The sequence below is a fragment of the Capricornis sumatraensis genome, chromosome 2 (assembly GCF_032405125.1).
Source record: "Capricornis sumatraensis isolate serow.1 chromosome 2, serow.2, whole genome shotgun sequence".
In the NCBI taxonomy this organism is placed as follows: Eukaryota; Metazoa; Chordata; class Mammalia; order Artiodactyla; family Bovidae; genus Capricornis; species Capricornis sumatraensis.
The window spans coordinates 131,494,077-131,511,392 of NC_091070.1; the positions used below are offsets into that span (position 1 = coordinate 131,494,077).

The 17,316-nt window shown below is 42.8% G+C and overlaps 1 protein-coding gene across 1 annotated transcript in view; it reads right to left on the reverse strand.

Annotated features, from left to right (window-relative positions):
* The window catches only part of LRIG2 (leucine rich repeats and immunoglobulin like domains 2), a 65,089-nt gene extending 48,107 nt beyond the window's left edge, over positions 1-16,982 (reverse strand). Inside the window, exon 1 of the mRNA XM_068964992.1 lies at positions 16,744-16,982. Within this exon, the coding sequence (XP_068821093.1) occupies positions 16,744-16,982 (239 nt within the window). The remainder of the gene's footprint in view (positions 1-16,743) is intronic.
* Between the last annotated feature and the right edge of the window lie 334 nt (positions 16,983-17,316).

Here is a 17,316-nt window from a genome sequence, read left to right on the forward strand (position 1 = left end):
CCCCCCAGAGACTGAGCCAGCACTGTGCTTGAGTGTCTCCTGCGAAGGTATGGGTCAGCAACAGCCTGCCACAGGGGCAGGAGCTCTGGGTGCAGCAGACCTGGGTATGGCATAAGCCCTCTTGGAGGAGGTCACCATTAACCCCATCATAAACAAGCCAGAACTTGGAGGGCATAAACAGAACCTTGGGTGTGCCAGGATCCAGGAGAAAGGGGCAGTGATCCCATAAGAGACTGACCCAGACTTGTCCATGAGTGTCCAGGAGTCTCCTGCGGAGGCATGGATTGACAGTGGCCTGCTGCGGGGTCCGGGGCACTGAGTGCTGCAGTGCATGCCTCCTTTTAAAGGAGGTCACCATTATCTTCATCTCCACCATAGTTTGGCCTCAGGTCAAATAACAGGGAGGGAACATAGCCCCACCCTTCAAAAGAAAATTGGATTAAACATTTACTGAGCGTATCCCTGCCCATCAAAACAAGACCCAGTTTCGCTGTCAGTCACTCTCTCCCATCAGGAAGCTTCCATAAGCCTCTTAACCTTATCCATCAGAGGGCAGACAGAATGAAAACCATAATCACAGAAAACTAACCAAACTGATCACATGGACCACAGTCTTGTCTAACTCAATGAAACTATGAGCCATGCCATGTAGGGCCACCCAAGATGGATGGGACATGGTGGAGAGTTCTGACAAAATGTGGTCCATTGGAGAAGGGAATGGCAAACCACTTCAGTATTCTTGCCTTGAGAACCCCGTGAACAGCATGAAAAGGCAAAAAGAAAGGACCCTGAAAGATGAACTCCCCATGTCAGTAGGTGTCCAAAATGCTACCAGAGATCAGTGGAGAAGTAGTTCCAGAAAGTATGAAGAGACTGAGCCAAAGCAAAAACAACACCCAGTTGTGGATGTGACTGGTGATGGATATAAAGTCCAATGCTGTAAAGAGCAATATTGCATAGGAACCTGGAACGTTAGGTCTGTGGATCAAGGCAAGTTGGAAGTGGTCAAACAGGAGATGGCAAGAGTGAACACCGACATTTAGTAATCAGTGAACTAAAATGGACTGGCATGGGTGAATTTAACTCAGATGACCATTATATCTACTACTATGAGCAAGAATTCCTTAGAAGAAATGGAGTAATCATCATAGTAAACAAGAGTCCAAAATGCAGTACTTAGATGCAATCTCAAAAACGACAGAATGATCTCTGTTCATTTCCAAGGCAAACCATTCAATATCACAGTAATCATGACCATAAAAACAAATAAATATTGGAGAAGAGGGGTTCTAATGCCCTTATTTGAAACAAATAAAAAATTGACTAATACACCTGGTCCTTCAATTTTGTGTATGGGGGGTGGTAGAGGTGTAAAATCAGAACAATGTGATACAGCCCTCGGCACTCATGAAGAATCCAGTCAGTTTTTAAATAAACAAATAAAATTTAGAAGTTTCTGACATACAGACGCAAAGACAGTATCTAGGGAATTGTCTGGCAGTCCAGTGATTAGGACTCGGTGCTTTCACTGAGGGGCCTGGCTTCTATCCCTGGTCAGGGAACTAAGATCCTGCAAACCAAGTAACATGACCAAAAAAAAAAAAAAACCCAGAACCTATAACTGGTACAACCACTATGGAGAAAAGCATGGAGATTCTTTAAAAAACTGAAACTAGAGCTATCATATGATCCAGCAATCCCACTCCTGGGCATACATCCAGAGGAAACCACAGTTTGAAAAGATACACGCATCCCAATGTTCACTGCAGCACTATTTACAACAACCAAGACACAAAAGCAACTTAAACGTCCACTGACAGAGGCATGGATAAAGACAATGTAGTACATATACATGGTGGAATATTATTCGGCCAAAAAAAGGAATTAAGTAATGCCATTTTCAGCACCATGGATGGACCTGGAGATTATCATACTAAGTGAAGTATTTATCATACTGAATCAGATAGAGAATATCAAATATCACATACTGCTCATATGTGGAATCTAAAAAAAAAAAAGTACAAATGAACTTATTTATAAAACAGAATCACAGACTTTCAAAACAAAACTTATGGGAGGGAAGGATAAATTAGGAGTTTGGGATTAGCAAATATACACTATATATAAATAATCAACAAGGGCCTACTGTAGAGCACAGGGAACTCTACTCAATATTCTGCAATAATCTACATGCTAAAAGAACCTGAAAAAGAATAGATATATGTGTATACACATAATGAATCCTTTTGCTGTGCACTTGAAACACAACACTGTAAATCAACTATAAAATAAAAAATTTTTACAGGCAGTACCTAATAATAAATAAAGTTTCTGTCCAGGAAAAAAAATTTTATCTTTACTCATCCACACAATGCTCCTAACACCAGATATTTTGGGGTTTCCCCCCGACACGAACCAGTTCTCCAAAATCCAATGGATATCCTGCGATTCAATTCTGACACTAACTAGAGTGAGTGCAGACCCCATAAGTTAAGGGTTTAGTCCCACAAGACTGCCCCCATCCCCACTTCAGACACCAACCACAAACAGAAGGTCCCCATGTTACCCACAACTTCTGTCTGACTTGGCTACAAACTGGAGGTTTCCATGACCCCCTCCTTGGATTCAAATGCCTGCTAGAACAGTTCACAGAACTAAGGAAACACTTATGTTTACCAGTTTACTATAAAATAAGAAAATATGATAAAGGACTCAGATAAACAGCCAGATGAAGACACACATGGGGAGATCCAGCAGGGTCCAGTGCAGGAGCTTCAGGCCCCGTGGAGTTGGGATGAACCACCCTCACAGCATACCTACCAGCAGGTGTGTTCATCAACTCAGAAGCTCTCTCAACTCCATACTTTCAGGATTTTTATGGAGGATTCACCACACAGGCATGATCAAGTACCACCTCCATCTCCACCCCCTCTCCTCCTTCAGGAGGACGGAGGGGGGCAGAGGAATGCAGCTGAAAAGTTCCAAACTTCTAACCACAGCTTCGTCTTTCTGCTGACCAGCCCCCATCCTGAAGCTATCTGGGGCCTACCAACAGTTACCTCATTAGGTCAAAAGACAATCCTATCACCCAGGAAATCCCAAGAGATGTAGGAGCTCTGTGTCAGGAATCAGGGTCAAAGAACAAATATTAGACCAGTAGGCATTCCAAATACTCTTTTCACTTTGGAAATCACAGGGGTTTCAGCTCTGTGCCAGGAACCAGGGGCAGAGATCAATTCACATATTTTCTGTATTTCACAGCCCACACTCTTGGTCTCTGGCCAATCCCCTTTACAGCAAAATGACACACAACTCAAAAAAGACACTGGCACATTGTCAGAATCCCAGTCAGTCATTAATAACTGGATCATGTCATCATATGATATGAAAAATAAATTTCCAGCCAAGGCCAGTTGGGTTTGCAGGCTTCCAGTTAATCTTGTCAGGTTCCAAATGCAGGTATGGTCTAGGCAAACGTACGATTTCATTCTTTTAGTTGTCTGGTATAACTGAACTAAGATATGATATCATCTACTACTCTGAGCCCTTCTGAGGTGTTAATACTGGATTTCTCTCACTGTAACAACCCATTTATTTCCTTATCTTCAGCTCTTCCAACCCAAACTCTTCCAGCTTTAGAAGGAACATCAGGTTCAGCCACTGTGCTGATCTAGATAGCAAACAGCAATACTAGTTTAGCAAGTTCCTCCCCTTCAATCCACTCATTCGTTTAGGGTAAGGTTACATAGGTACAGAACTACTGGGCTATTTCTACCACGAGGGAATACAGAGACATTCACTGTTGACCTCAATTTTGCGAGATGGAATGAAAGCACAACACACCCCACTTAGCAACCCTGACCCCAAATTTTAAATTATAGTTTCTTCCTTAAGAATCATCCATTTCCAGCACTTATATCTGCAGCTCTGGTCCTGGTAACCACTGCATCAAGCAGGTGAAAAAAGCTGATATGATATGGAGAAGAAAGAAAAAAGTATAGTTATTACACCAGCATTCTTCTCCCTTGGTAAAAATTGCATAGTCATTCCATACCCTCTTCCCTGGACTCACCAAAAGAGAACTCTATTAGAGTACAGCCACTCCTTTAACCACACCCCATGTTGTGAGTACATTTTGATGGTATATAATAAGCCAGCCCTTCATGTCTTTATCTCCCCCATCTTAAATAACCAATGTTTTAATTGTCCATTCCAGTTCTCCATCAAACTAGTACCCTGAGGAGGATCTCTCTCTGCCCACTGTTGGGACATTATGAGCTATAAGGTATATTCTTTGGTCTGAAGAGATGATGGCCAACCATCCAAATTGGTACAATTATCTTCTCTTTTGGTTAATGGCAACCCACTCCAGTATTCTTGCCTGGAGAATCCCATGAATGGAGGAGCCTGATGGGCTACAGTCCACGGGGTTGCAGAGTCGGACACGACTGAGCGACTTAACTTTCACTTTCTGGTTCTTTTAAAGCACCCTTGAACATTGGCATCTACCATCAAGTAAACAAAGCCTGGTCCAGAGTCAGTGTCTACTCTATCAGGACTCATTTGTAGCCCCTCAGGCCTATCAGCACCAGGCTCACTTACCAGCTATGTTCAAGCCTTTCCACCAGAGCAATCTGACATAACCATCTGCTGTCTCTGTCTCTTTCGCTTAAAGACAGAACATTATTCTGTCAATGATTACCATCATTTTGTGCCTCAGGGGTACAAGAAAATTGTCTATAGATTCAGACTATCTCTGCATTCCTGCAGTATCCCCATATCCACTCATCCAGGGACCCAGGTGGGCACCTCAAGAAAGCACATAGGCATATTTACTTATTGATCCTATTCACCTCTGAACCTAGAAGGGGCTTCTCCTGGTGGGCATCAAGAAAGTCCTACTTTAATGCACCCTTCAAATTTCCACAGTAATTCCCAGAGTTCTGCCCCTTAAGGGCATCCCTTACATAGGCCAGGTTTTCACTGCTCTTCTGCCTGACCATATGGCCTGGTCACATGCCACTGCCCATGAGTCAAACTCAAACACAGGGTTTTTACCACTGTTCAATTCTTACTCTAGGAAAGAAGACGACTCTAGGAAAACAGCATGCAACTCAACCCATTCAGCTAATGTCCTTACATTCTTCAATCAGTGGTGGCCTTCCAAATAGGATGCTGTCCATTCACCTTGCAACTGTCATTCAAAAACTAAGCAACTCTTTGTTGGTCAGTTATAGGACACTGCTAGGTGACAAGAGAACCCAGCAGCTCCTCACATAGTTCCAGAGCCAGTCCTAGGGGAAAAGAGGCTCCCTACTCTTTAGGATCTCCTCCTCACATTCCCCAGGCAGTATGATCCTGTGTAAGCCATTTCCACTTTATTGCTCTTCTGGGCACTGCCCTCCCCTGGAGTGTTTATCAGACATTATGCAAGACATCATGAGTATTTCATATTTCAAGATTACTTTATGAGTTTTAGTCATAGTGGCAGTTTCAATTAATGTGCAATAGCAAGCCAAGGTCCATCTCATTGGCTCCCACTTAGCAGGTCCAATTAATATTGCTTGAAGGGTAGATTTACATGCCTTCTGTTTTATGATACTATGTGGTAGAAGAAACATTCCCTGATCAGACACAATGTCCATCCTCATTATATAATCAGGTAAAAATCTGATCAAACATATCATTCTCCTACAAACTTTCACCTTACATTCTTAACTGTAGCCTCCACTAGGGCTGATATTAACAGGTTTTCATTTTATAATACTAAGTAAGGGAAGCAATCCCCATCCAGATGTAACACCCATTCCCATAAAATATTCAGATAAAGGAGATACAGCTTTTTTACATAAAGCCTGTTTAAACATTCCTACTTTCATAATCCTATCAACCCTTATGTTTTTATGTTCTCAGCTGCATCAGGTTTCACAAATGGTTTTGGTACCACAGGACAAGATAGTCTCCTATCAAAAACTCCTGGGAAATTCTCTGCCTTCTATTATCCACTCTACTGCAAAAGGTTTCAGGGTACTCCCACCATAGGCTGAGCCAAGGGACCCTGGTCCTCTTTGTCAGTTTTTTTTTCTTTTCATCCATGCCACAAGGCATGCGGGATACTAGTTGCCCGACCAGGGTTCAAACTACACTCCCTGCAGTGGAAGTGGGAAGCGTGGCCTCCCAACCACTGGACTGCCAGAGAAGACCCCCTTTGGGTCAATTTTTATCCCATTTAATCTACCTAACCAATGACTCAAGCATTTGCTGGTCACGTTTCTCACTGCAATCTCAGTCTTTGGACTTTTAGACTTCTTCAAACTAAACAGAGCAGATTCAAGGCCCTTTACTCTTCAGGGATCAGGAAGAGGTCTCTTCAGCCTGCCCAGCCTTGGATAGTGCAGGATTAAAGCCTTTGTTTTAACCCCACTAAAGTCCATTTTATTCATCCCATTTCTTAAAAGTCATCTTAAGGCCTTCCATTCTCCATTCTGCTTTCCATGGGTTGGATCCCATGATTGTTCCCTATTTCCTTTGTTTTGCTAAAAGTATTTGCTTTATTCCCCACATTTCTAAAACCTGTTTAAAAATGTTCACCTTGCTAAGATCAGTTCCTTGACTCTCTCCTTTGCCTTTTCTCATTATTACTAACCTAATGTTTTTATTGGCATCTATGTAAGATCCCCTGTAGCTCAGTAGGTATAGAATCTGCCTCCAGTGCAGGAGACCTGGGTTCAATCCCTGGGTTGGGAAGATCCCCTGGAGAAGGAAATGGTGACCCACTCCAGTATCATTGCCTGGAAAATCTCATGGGCAGAGGAGCCTGATGGGCTGCAGTCCATGGGGTCGCAAAGAGTCAGGCACGACTGGGCAACTGACACTCACTTACTTATGTAAGATTCAAAGGGCAAGCTGAAGCAGCAAATGCAAAAGGCTTCCACATCTGTCCCTTGGCTTTGCATCAGTAAGGTTATATGGGGTGCCCATATAAGAGCTCCCCCTCAACCACAGCATTTACCAGAGACTGGGTAACAAACATATTCAGCAGGTGACTATCTCAATTATCAGAAAGATAAACCCACGTGGCTTATATACGAAACACACTGTTTGCTTTCACTTGATATTTATTGGAGGAGGTGGGCAGTCCTCTTTTTCAGGCATAAAGAGAGCTTACAGTGGCTTCTGTCCATTAGGGTGGCTGTTCCCTCAGGAATAAACTGCTCTGTGTCTGAATCATATATGGCCATTAGTGATTGTTTCATGGTAAGCTGTGGGTCCTTCATCAACTCAAACATGCTTTTCCCCACTGTAGCATCTAAAACCAGATACTGCGCCTAAATTAATTACTCCACAATCCATTTTAACAAAGGTTCTTCAGGGTACTCCTTGGTCTTCAGTAAGCTGGTATTACTGATCCACAAAAGCAAATTTCTTCACACTGTACTCCCTGATTTCAGTAGTTTCTTGGTTTTCCTCTCCTCCCACCCTGGCTACATTCTTGGTGACCAGAGGTCTAAGAGATAGTTTCTGCTGTCCTTGCATAATTTTTTCCTTGGTGGGCAGCTTTGTGCCAATGACCAAAGCTCTGCTTAGTGAAATCTGACCTTGGTCCAACATCACGGTCTGACTCAGGACTCGCTTTTGATTTCAATTTTAGCTCTTATTCATTATATTACAAGGAGAAGGCAATGGCGACCCACTCCAGTACTCTTGCCTGGAAAATCCCATGGAAAGAGGAGCCTGGCAGGCTGCAGTCCATGGGGTCTCAGAGAGTCGGACACGACTGAACGACTTCACTTTCATGCATTGGAGAAAGTGAAAGTGAAATCGCTCAGTCGTGTCCGACTGTTTGCGACCCCATGGACTGTAGCCTATCAGGCTCTTCCATCCATGGGATTTTCCAGGCAAGAGTGCTGGAGTGGATTGCCATTTCCTTCTCCAGGGGATCCTCCCAACCCAGGAATCAAACCCGGGTCTCCCGCATTGCAGGCAGATGCTTTACCATCTGAGCCACCAGGGAAGCCCACTGCTTCACCGCACTGGAGAAGGAAATGGCAACCCACTCCAGTGTTCTTGCCTGGAGAATCCCAGGGACGGAGGAGCCTTGTAGGCTGCTGTCTATGGGGTCACACAGAGTCGGACACGACTGAAGCAACTTAGCAGCAGCAGCAGCAGCATATTACATTATTTCAATGTCAGCTATTATAATTTGGTTATCACAATAACCAAGAGATTAAACATTTCACCTTCTTCTTGTTAGTTTCCATGTCCTTATGCATCCAGTAGACCAACATGCTGGGAATTGGATCCATCTCTAAACTCCATTGGTAACTTTCACCGTTAGTAACTGAGAGCAGCAAAGCCGCTGCTCCATACCATGGGTGACCACATGCTCTCCCAGGAATCAAAGGTTCTGCATCCCCTGCCTTTTATCCTTTCTCTTCCCAAACCATGTTTCCATGAGCCAGGTCCATTCTAGCAAGTCTCAGTCCTGTGATACCAAATGTCCAGGAAAAACTCCCTGTGCTAAAAGAAAAAATAATCAATGACACTTGTTAAAACCTGGTAAGAAAGACTTTATTCAAGGTGATGCAGGTTTTCTCTATGAGTACAGGGGCTAAAATGATGAAATTCTGCAGTGGGGGAAGAAATTGAGCTCAACTCCAAATACTGCATGGGCTAATACAACTTCATAGCCATGAAGCAGAGTGGACAGACAAGGTCAGTGGATGGAAAACTGGAAACAAGGGTAAGGGGAGGCTCTGGCTAAACAGACCTAAGTAGATTCTTGCTGAAGACGATCCATGGTGATCAGACATCACCTGAGAGGTGGTAGAAGATGAGAAACCAGATCACAGGTCAAGGGTGATCAGATATCAGGGGTTTATTGCTAAACTGACTTAGCAGGATTCTTGCTACAACTGCATTTTACAAGAAACTATACAAATGAGCCTAGTAGAAGGTGGTTCAGGAGTCCAATTAAAATTTAGTCAAAGAATCTTTGTCAGGCCCCTTTCTGTTCAAGGAAAGGAAAAACATTAAGTCTATTTTCTCATTCAGTGGTCTTTTGCTCATTAAGGACCAGGGTAAACCTTCTGTGGAGACTTGGCTTTAGTGGATATTTGCTCAATGGTGCCAGCAGTCAAGCATTTAATAATGGCAGTTTCTATGAAAACAAAAGAGAAACCAAAATTAATAGCGAGAGACCCAGTTTCTCAACCCAGACGCAGCCAGTTGGCATTCTTAGATTTGAGCTTGAAGCATCTCTTAATGGTAGAGTGAGGATGGCAGTGGTCACCTGAAGAAGCGTCCTGGTTTGCAGTTTGAATGTCTCTGGTGATGGCACTAAGTGTTCAGAAGGCACAGAGGTTGCCCATATGCAAGGTGTCATGGTCTTTTCTTTCAAGTTTATACCAAGTCATCCAGCTTCATCTTGCACAGTTTCAGGAAAAGAGCAATTGTAGTTCTCAGGGATGCCACATCAGGAGGGTAGGAGAAAAACTGGAAACATCAGTTTGGAGCGTCATAGCCAGATATCAGAAGAAACCAGAATTGAGAATGTGGTAAGGACTGGCCAATGTGCAAGACAGAATTCACAAGACTGCACTACAGTTTTATAGTGAAACAAAAAACTTTCTCTCTACAGTCAACCTTTTAATTCTTGCTTACAAATTCTGATCTCATTAGATTTGTCCTGATTATTTACATAACTGCAGCAGGAATAGTGACTGACCACATAAGTAGGCCATATAAGAAACCTGCTGAAAGAAAACTCAGATTAGGCTTTTAAAAGCCTCTTGAGGCTAGGAAGACAGCTCAGGAAGTAGCCACCAGACTTCATCTCCCACTCCTAATGATTCAGGTGAATTTTGCTTTTCTTGGGGTCCGCAAGATATCCTAAGGGTCCTGAGCCGGCCCAGAAGCAACTTTCCTTACTCATCTATGAGGTTGGGAACCTTATCAGCCAGATACCAGGCCAGTTTTCCCAAGAATACTGGTCCATGAACTCTACCTTGGTAGCTTAAACCAGATTCCATACACAGTTCACTCTTAAATATAATATTTCAATCAAAGCCATGGTAATATATCAATCATTTCCAAGTTGGATCCTGTTACAAGAGCATATTATTGAACTTATTCAAATTACTACATTGTCATGAAAATAAGAATACTAGCTAAAAGTTTCTGAATTCTGGAAGAACCAGGTAGGAAGAAAAAGTAACTGTTTCTTCTTTGTTCACAAAGGTATTACTGTTGTAAGCTATACATAACACAACAGAAAAGAAAACGGTTATTTAAATTTGAAGAAAAAAGCATTAAAGAACCAGCATTGCTTCAAATAAAGAGTGATAAAAAATTATAACCGTTCTCATTAGTTTATCAGTCTGATGTAATGAATTCTTATTCGACTTGATCCTGGGTTAACAGTGTTATCAATTCCTCAGCTTCATTACTTCTGGAAATTCTCAGTCTTGTGGCATGGCCTTCCTGATGCATTCTTGCCTGTGGCTGACTGTTTATACTTTCAGAGAAGGAGAGTAAAACAACAACTTGTTCATGAATGAAAAAAGACTTTAAATGGCTATGATTAAAGTTCTGATGAAGAGTTCATTTGATAAGGAAAATTATTTATCTCTGTGGCATACAATACTTCAACCTAATAACCAGACAACAAGGCTGTTTCATATCTCTATGAACTTCGTAACTTTTCTGAAACACGAATATTAGTAACTTATGTCCATACATGTATAACCTAAGGTTTGTCCTCATTTATTTACTATGCTTTTCATGTAATTTAAAATATCAAATAAACCTAATTAGTTTAACATATCCTTTTACAAGGTGAGAGACATAACCTTTGAGATATTCCAGGGACCCTCTGGAAAGTCTCAAAGTTAGTTTGAAATCAAACAGATTCCATTCAGAATTTGATTTTGTGAGGTTAAAAATATCAAAAAGTTTTAAAAATCTGACTACGATCACAGGTCATTGTGAAACAATACTTAGTTATCCATTTAAACAAAGTAGGAAAAGATTTCAAAGCCAAATACAGAAAGTCACAGTTGCTTAAAAAAAAAAAATAGCTCTTCTAATAAGAGAAAACTCAATTTTTTAGAGTAATCAAAGATCTGAAAAAGACAACATGAAATACAAGAAATTATTTTGGTAAGATACAAAATCTTTGTTTCCTACAAAGATTACTTAGAAGGCAAAGGCACAGGAAGGACTTTCCTGGTGGTCCAATGGTTAGGAATCCACTTACAGGGGACAAGCATTCTATCCCTGGTCCAGGAAGACCCCACATGACCTGGGGCAACTAAGCCCACGCACCACAACTACTGAGCCGATCTTAAAAGGGGCAGATCAATAACCCAATAAAACTCTGGGATTCTAGTTTTGCACCAGGAATACTTACGTAATTGCTCATTCATTTCTAAGCCAATTTGAACAGACCTAGATTTTATAAATTTGGTAATATCATCTAGAAATAGAAAAATTCACGTATCTACAACATATATACAGACCTACATAAACATACACACAGGTTCTAAGAGATCTCAGTTTTCACAGGAAAATTTTAGTCATAAGTTAGTAAACACAGAAATATAAACTCACTGGTTTACATAAAATAATAACCTCTTGTATTTTCACTGTATTTTTATGTGAGTTGTGTTTATGGCAAATGGGACCAGTTAAGGTTATCTGTTTACTGATTTTGTACAGACCACTTCCCTTGCCCTGATATATAATCATATGGAGACTATGGACCAAATTTTTTAGGTGTTGACTGAGGAGATATCAAGAGACTTATCTGGATGTCTCCAAAGCCCATTCAACTGGTGAAAACATCCAGAGTATTTCCAATTAGTCTTTTCCTTTTTCAGTTGTTTTTGGGGGTCCCTAAGTTCCTTTATAGTCTCCAGTGGAGAGCAGGTGATCCAAAGTTCAAGCGACTATAAAGATGGAGGTGGAAAAAGGTTTGGCAGGGTGGACACAGGGATGAAGGATGAAGGGATTTTGAGGGAGACATATCCCAGGTGGCGCTAGTGGTAAAGAACCTGCCTGCCAATGCAGGAGATGTAAGAGACATGACATGGTTTCAATCTCTGGGTGAGAAGAGCCTCTGGAGAAGGGAACGGCAATCCACTCTAGTACTCTTGTCTGGAGAACCCCAAGGACAGAGGAGCCTGGCGGGCTAGTCTCTGGGATTGCAAAGAGTCGGACACAACTGAAGTGACTTAGCACGCACACATGTAGCATAGGATTCAAGAGAATTGGAAGGAAGACTGAAGGCGGTGAGAGCAAAGGAGGAGCAGAAGCAAAGAGAAAGGAGAGGGCTTAGAGGAGCCAGTGTAGAAAGATCTCAAGTTTCCCAAAGAAGTCAGTGAAATTCCACATTATCCTCAATAAAAGCATGCCAACAAGAATGGATGCAGACAGAGTCAGCAGGGATTCAAGAAGGGGGCTTGGGCCATCTGATAAGCTCTCATGGAAGAAGTAGGACCCAAGAGAGAGAGCGGCCTCACAGACAGCCAGGAGGAAAGATTTCCAGCGTCAGGAGTCAAGGAATAATCCCCACTCAGGAAAAACAGAGCCAGGAAGAAGAGATTTCCAGGCCAGTAAGTACAGTTCAAACGAAGAAGCCTAGGACTCTAACTGAGATTTCTTACAAACACAGAACCTGGGACTCTAACCCAGCCTGTGTTTATCTAGCACTCTCTCCCATTTTTCTGGAGCATACAGTTGACCTCTGAACAAGATGAAGGTTAGAGGCACCAACCATCTGCAAAGTTAAAAATCCACAGGTAACTTGTAATTGCCTTCCAAACATGAGGTTTCTCTGTATTCAAGGTTCTGCATCTGTGGATTCATCATGGACCATGTAGTACTGGAGTATTTATTTACAGTTCAAATCCATGTTGTTCAAGGTCAACTGTACTCAGACTCTTAAAAATCTAAATCTGTCCTTACCAGCTTCCACAGATGTTTGTCCGGTGCAATGGTTCAGGAGTCGGACTCACCAATGGATCCCCGATCAACCAGTCAGGAGTGAAGATAACGACTTCAAAGGTATGCACTTAGGGTCCTGGGTGAGAGGTCCGGGGGTCCAATGATGAATCTGATCCTATCCCGAGTTGTGGCACCACAAACTGTTAAAAGGAAAAAAATATTCAATGATACTTGTTAAAGCATGGTAAGGAAGACTTTGGGGGATAAGGCTTTCTCCATATAGGAACCACTGCAAAGAAGTTTTGAAGTTTGGGAAAAGAGATTGGGCTTAACTTTGAATACTCCATGAATAAGAGAAAACTCACAGCTAAGGAGCAAAGTAGGGTTGGTGAATGGAAAATTACTAAGAGTAAACATCAGGGTAAGGGGGTTTTTAACTAAATACCCAACAGGATTCTTGCTGAAGACAGGCCAGGGTAATCAAATACCACCTGGAGGGTGGTATAGGTGGAGGAATCTGATCAGATACTGAGGATGGGGGATTCCCACTACACTGACTCAGTAGAGATACTGCTAAAACTACATTTTACAAGAATGTGCAGAAGTGGTTCAAGATAAGGTTCAGGAGCCTGACTAAAGTTTGGTCAAGCAATAAATTTTCGTCACTGGTTTTTTCCTTTACTCACACATACAGTACTTCTGACACCAGATGTGTGCTTTTTCCCCCCAACAACCACCCAATCCTTCACCAGCTGGATATTCTGCAATTCGATTCTGACACTAACTGGCATTACTGCAGACCTCACTGCTTCAGGGCTCAGTCCCACAAGACGGCCTCCCACTTCAGACACTAATCACAAGTCCCCACGTTGCCTGCAACTTCTGTCAACCTGGTATAAACTGGAGGTTCCCAAGACCCACCTCTTTGGATTCAACCACCTGCTAAAGCAGCTCACAGAACTCAGGAAAACACTTACTTACATTTACTGGTTTACTATTTAATAAAAAAAGCAATAAAGGACACAGATGAAGACATACAGAGGGTGAGATCCAGAAGGGTCCAGTGCAGGAGCTTCTGTCTGTCTCCATGGAGTTGGGATGCACCACCCTCACAGCATACCACCCAGAAGATGTGTTCATCATAAAAGTCCTAAAGTATGGAGTTCAGAGAGCTACTAAGTTGGATGCACCACCCTCACAGCATACCACCCAGTAGATGTAGTTGTGTTGTTTCCTTAGACCACATTTATTTCAATTACAGCTAAATGAAGTTGTGTTGTTTTTAAACCTGCACCAACTTAGTAGCTCTCTGAACTCCATACTTTAGGACTTATATGAAGGCTTCATCACACAGGCACGATCAAATACTACCTCAATCTCTAGCCCCTCTCCTCTTTCAGGAGGATGGGGAGGGGAGATGGGGCTGAAAGTTCCAAGCTTCTAATCACGGCTCAGTCTTTCTGGTGACCAGCCCCCATCCTGAAACCATCCTGGAGACAACCAAAAGTCACTTCATTTGGTCAAAAGACATTCCTATCACCCAGAAAATTCTAAGAGATGTATGAGCTCTGTGTCAGAAATCAGGGTCAAAGGCCAAACAAAAATGAAAGGCACTCCTAGTTCTCCTATCACTTTGGAAATTACAAGGGTTTCAGGGGCTCTGTGTCAGTAACTGGGGGCGTTTATATTAAGTCAGTAAATCACGTCCAACTCTTCGTGAATCTATGGACTGTAGCCCGCCAGGTCCTCTGTCCATGGGATTTTCGCAGCAAAAATACTGGAGTGGTCCTTCCCAACCCAGGGATCGAACCTGCATCCCCTGCATTGGCAGGTGGATTCTTTACCAGTAAGCCACCTGGGAAGCCTGTAACTGGGGACAGATACACATTTTAGAACCCAGGATTAATGAATTTTGTCTACCAACTTTCTGATGACTACAAGTTAGAGCATTTGAGTTTGAATCATTAATAATTTAAAGCACTGCATGTGTTTGAAAGATTCAAAAATACATAAACCCACGTGCACTGGTGGTTTCATAGCTGAAAGCAACAGATTTTTAAAAAAATGTTACTCAGTTTTAACAGCACAATCCCATCTTTTAATATCCTAAGAGTTCTTTTGCTAATGTAAGACTTCCATCCAGTTACATTTCTTCAAGAAAATTGCTCTCCAAGGCATTTCACTTCAACTGAAAATGTCAATTTCACTAGAAGACACTTAAAATTTTTGAATTTTATTTGGCTTTGGGCAATTTGTCTTCATTACACAAAAATCAAGCCTTGACACAAAATAAATGTATCCAACATGAAACTATTTCTAATTATTGTTTATCTACCAATGGATGAGCTTGAAAAGTAGGCCACATTTATTTCAATTACAGCTAAATGAAGTTGTGTTGTTTTTAAACCTGCACCAGATTTAGTTTGTCATAATCAGATAGCTGTTTCAAGAATTTCTTAGGAAAAGGTACTTGTTGCATTACTAAGATATTATGTTAGGTTTAATTCAGACTATGTTGCACATTGATATAAATTTTTACCTTTTATCTGTGTCAACAGAATCAGAATTAGTTAAAGGTGTCACTATCATAAAACAACAGAAAACACCGTATTACACTGCAGATCTATGACATTTGGAAATTTGACAATTTCCTCAAGGAATTTACGAGGTAGCTTTCTTTCCTAACATAACCTATTTACAAATGTATAAATGCTTTAACCACTGCAAAGAAAGACATTCTGTTTGTATTCCATTTCTTTATTGTTTTTTAATTAAAAGATAATTGTTTAGAGAATTTTGTTGTTTTCTGTCAAACAACCAGCAGCCCGAGCTATTTTTAGCCACACCTCGAGCTATTTTTCATGTATGTGACAGGACTTTTTTCAGAGATGACTCTATTAGAAGTCTGTCAATTAATAAATACATTGTTCAGTTAGTGGCAGGAAAATAACTGTATGTTAGTGGTTAAGAAGCTCCATAATTGCAGCATTTAATATCTACTGTTGTTCCTAATGCCATCAGGCTGACTCAGACTAATGAACTCTCCAGGTGCCACTGTCTAACACACGCCTGTCAAGATGAGCACTCAGCAGTGGTCTCCAGAAGAATTCATCCAACCATTGTACTTGCTTCTTATACATAAACAAAGAGTACTGATTTTTAGGTTATTTGCCACAAGGAAATGCACATCACTTAATTCTGTCAAGGATAAGCCTTCTTCTTTACAATGACTCTTAAAGTAGAACAAAAATGCTATTTATAAAAATGCTTGTTCAAGGTAGTACTGGATGTAGTAACACATTAAGTTTTAACCCAGTTAAATATCAAAAACAGCACAAAACCTGCCAAAACGTGAACGGCAGCCAAAAAAGAGTAGATAAGCCTTTACGATAAGGATATAAAACCACATACCTGGGGATCATTCAAGCTGATACATTGGATGATGCAGCCCAAAGTGGCCAAGGAGCCCCAACCATTCAGAGCCAATGCCGGTGCCCAGAACCAGTGAGCCCTTGACAACATCCCCGCCCCAACTCCTCCCAGCCCAGGAATCACATACTCCCTGGTCCCAAGAATTTTAACTGTGGTTTTCATACAAGTCTCCAGAACCTTAACACCAGGATTTCAGGCTCCCACCATCCTCCCCAAAAGTTCACAACACCGCAATGGCATTTCCCTTTAGAACTTAGGCTCCCGGCCGCACCCCCCGGCCAGGCATCTCTCCTGCCCCTCTGGGAGCTGGAGCACCCACCCACTCTCCCCGCTTTCCTTTGGTCCCCGCCCAGCAACTCTACTCACAGGCTGACGGCATCGGGGGGCAGCGAGGTCGACAGCGCCCTCCAGCTGGGCGCTGGTAGTTTCCTGCGACTGCAGTCCAGCAGCGGGATGCGGCAGGAACAGGGCACGGGGCAGAGGCCTGCACGGGCGGCTGGCAGCAGCAGCACCACTGCCTGAGCGAGGAAGAGCAGCCGGGAAAGCAATCTCGACCCACACTCCAGCAGCGGCTCCTCCCGAACGCCTTGGGGCGCCGGCGCCATTTTTCCCTACTCCCCACCCCCCCGGCCTGGACCCAGCGGAGAACAGCAGCCAGCCAGGAAAAGCAGCTCGGCGGAGACGTCTGGCGGCTGCGCGACCACCCAGAGAAACGGCTGTCGCCTGTACCCTCTAAAGGCAGGCGAGGGGCGGATACACCGCGGTAGCGGGGGCGGCGGCCGAGGACACAGAACACAGGCCCTGTGGTCAACGCTGCTTCGCCCCGCCCCACGACGCAACGTCTTCACGCACAGGAGCCAACCAATCGGTGCCACAAGACGAGGCGCGTCGGGGCGGGACTCCACGAGGGGAGGTGTCGGAGACAGCTGGCTCCTTAAG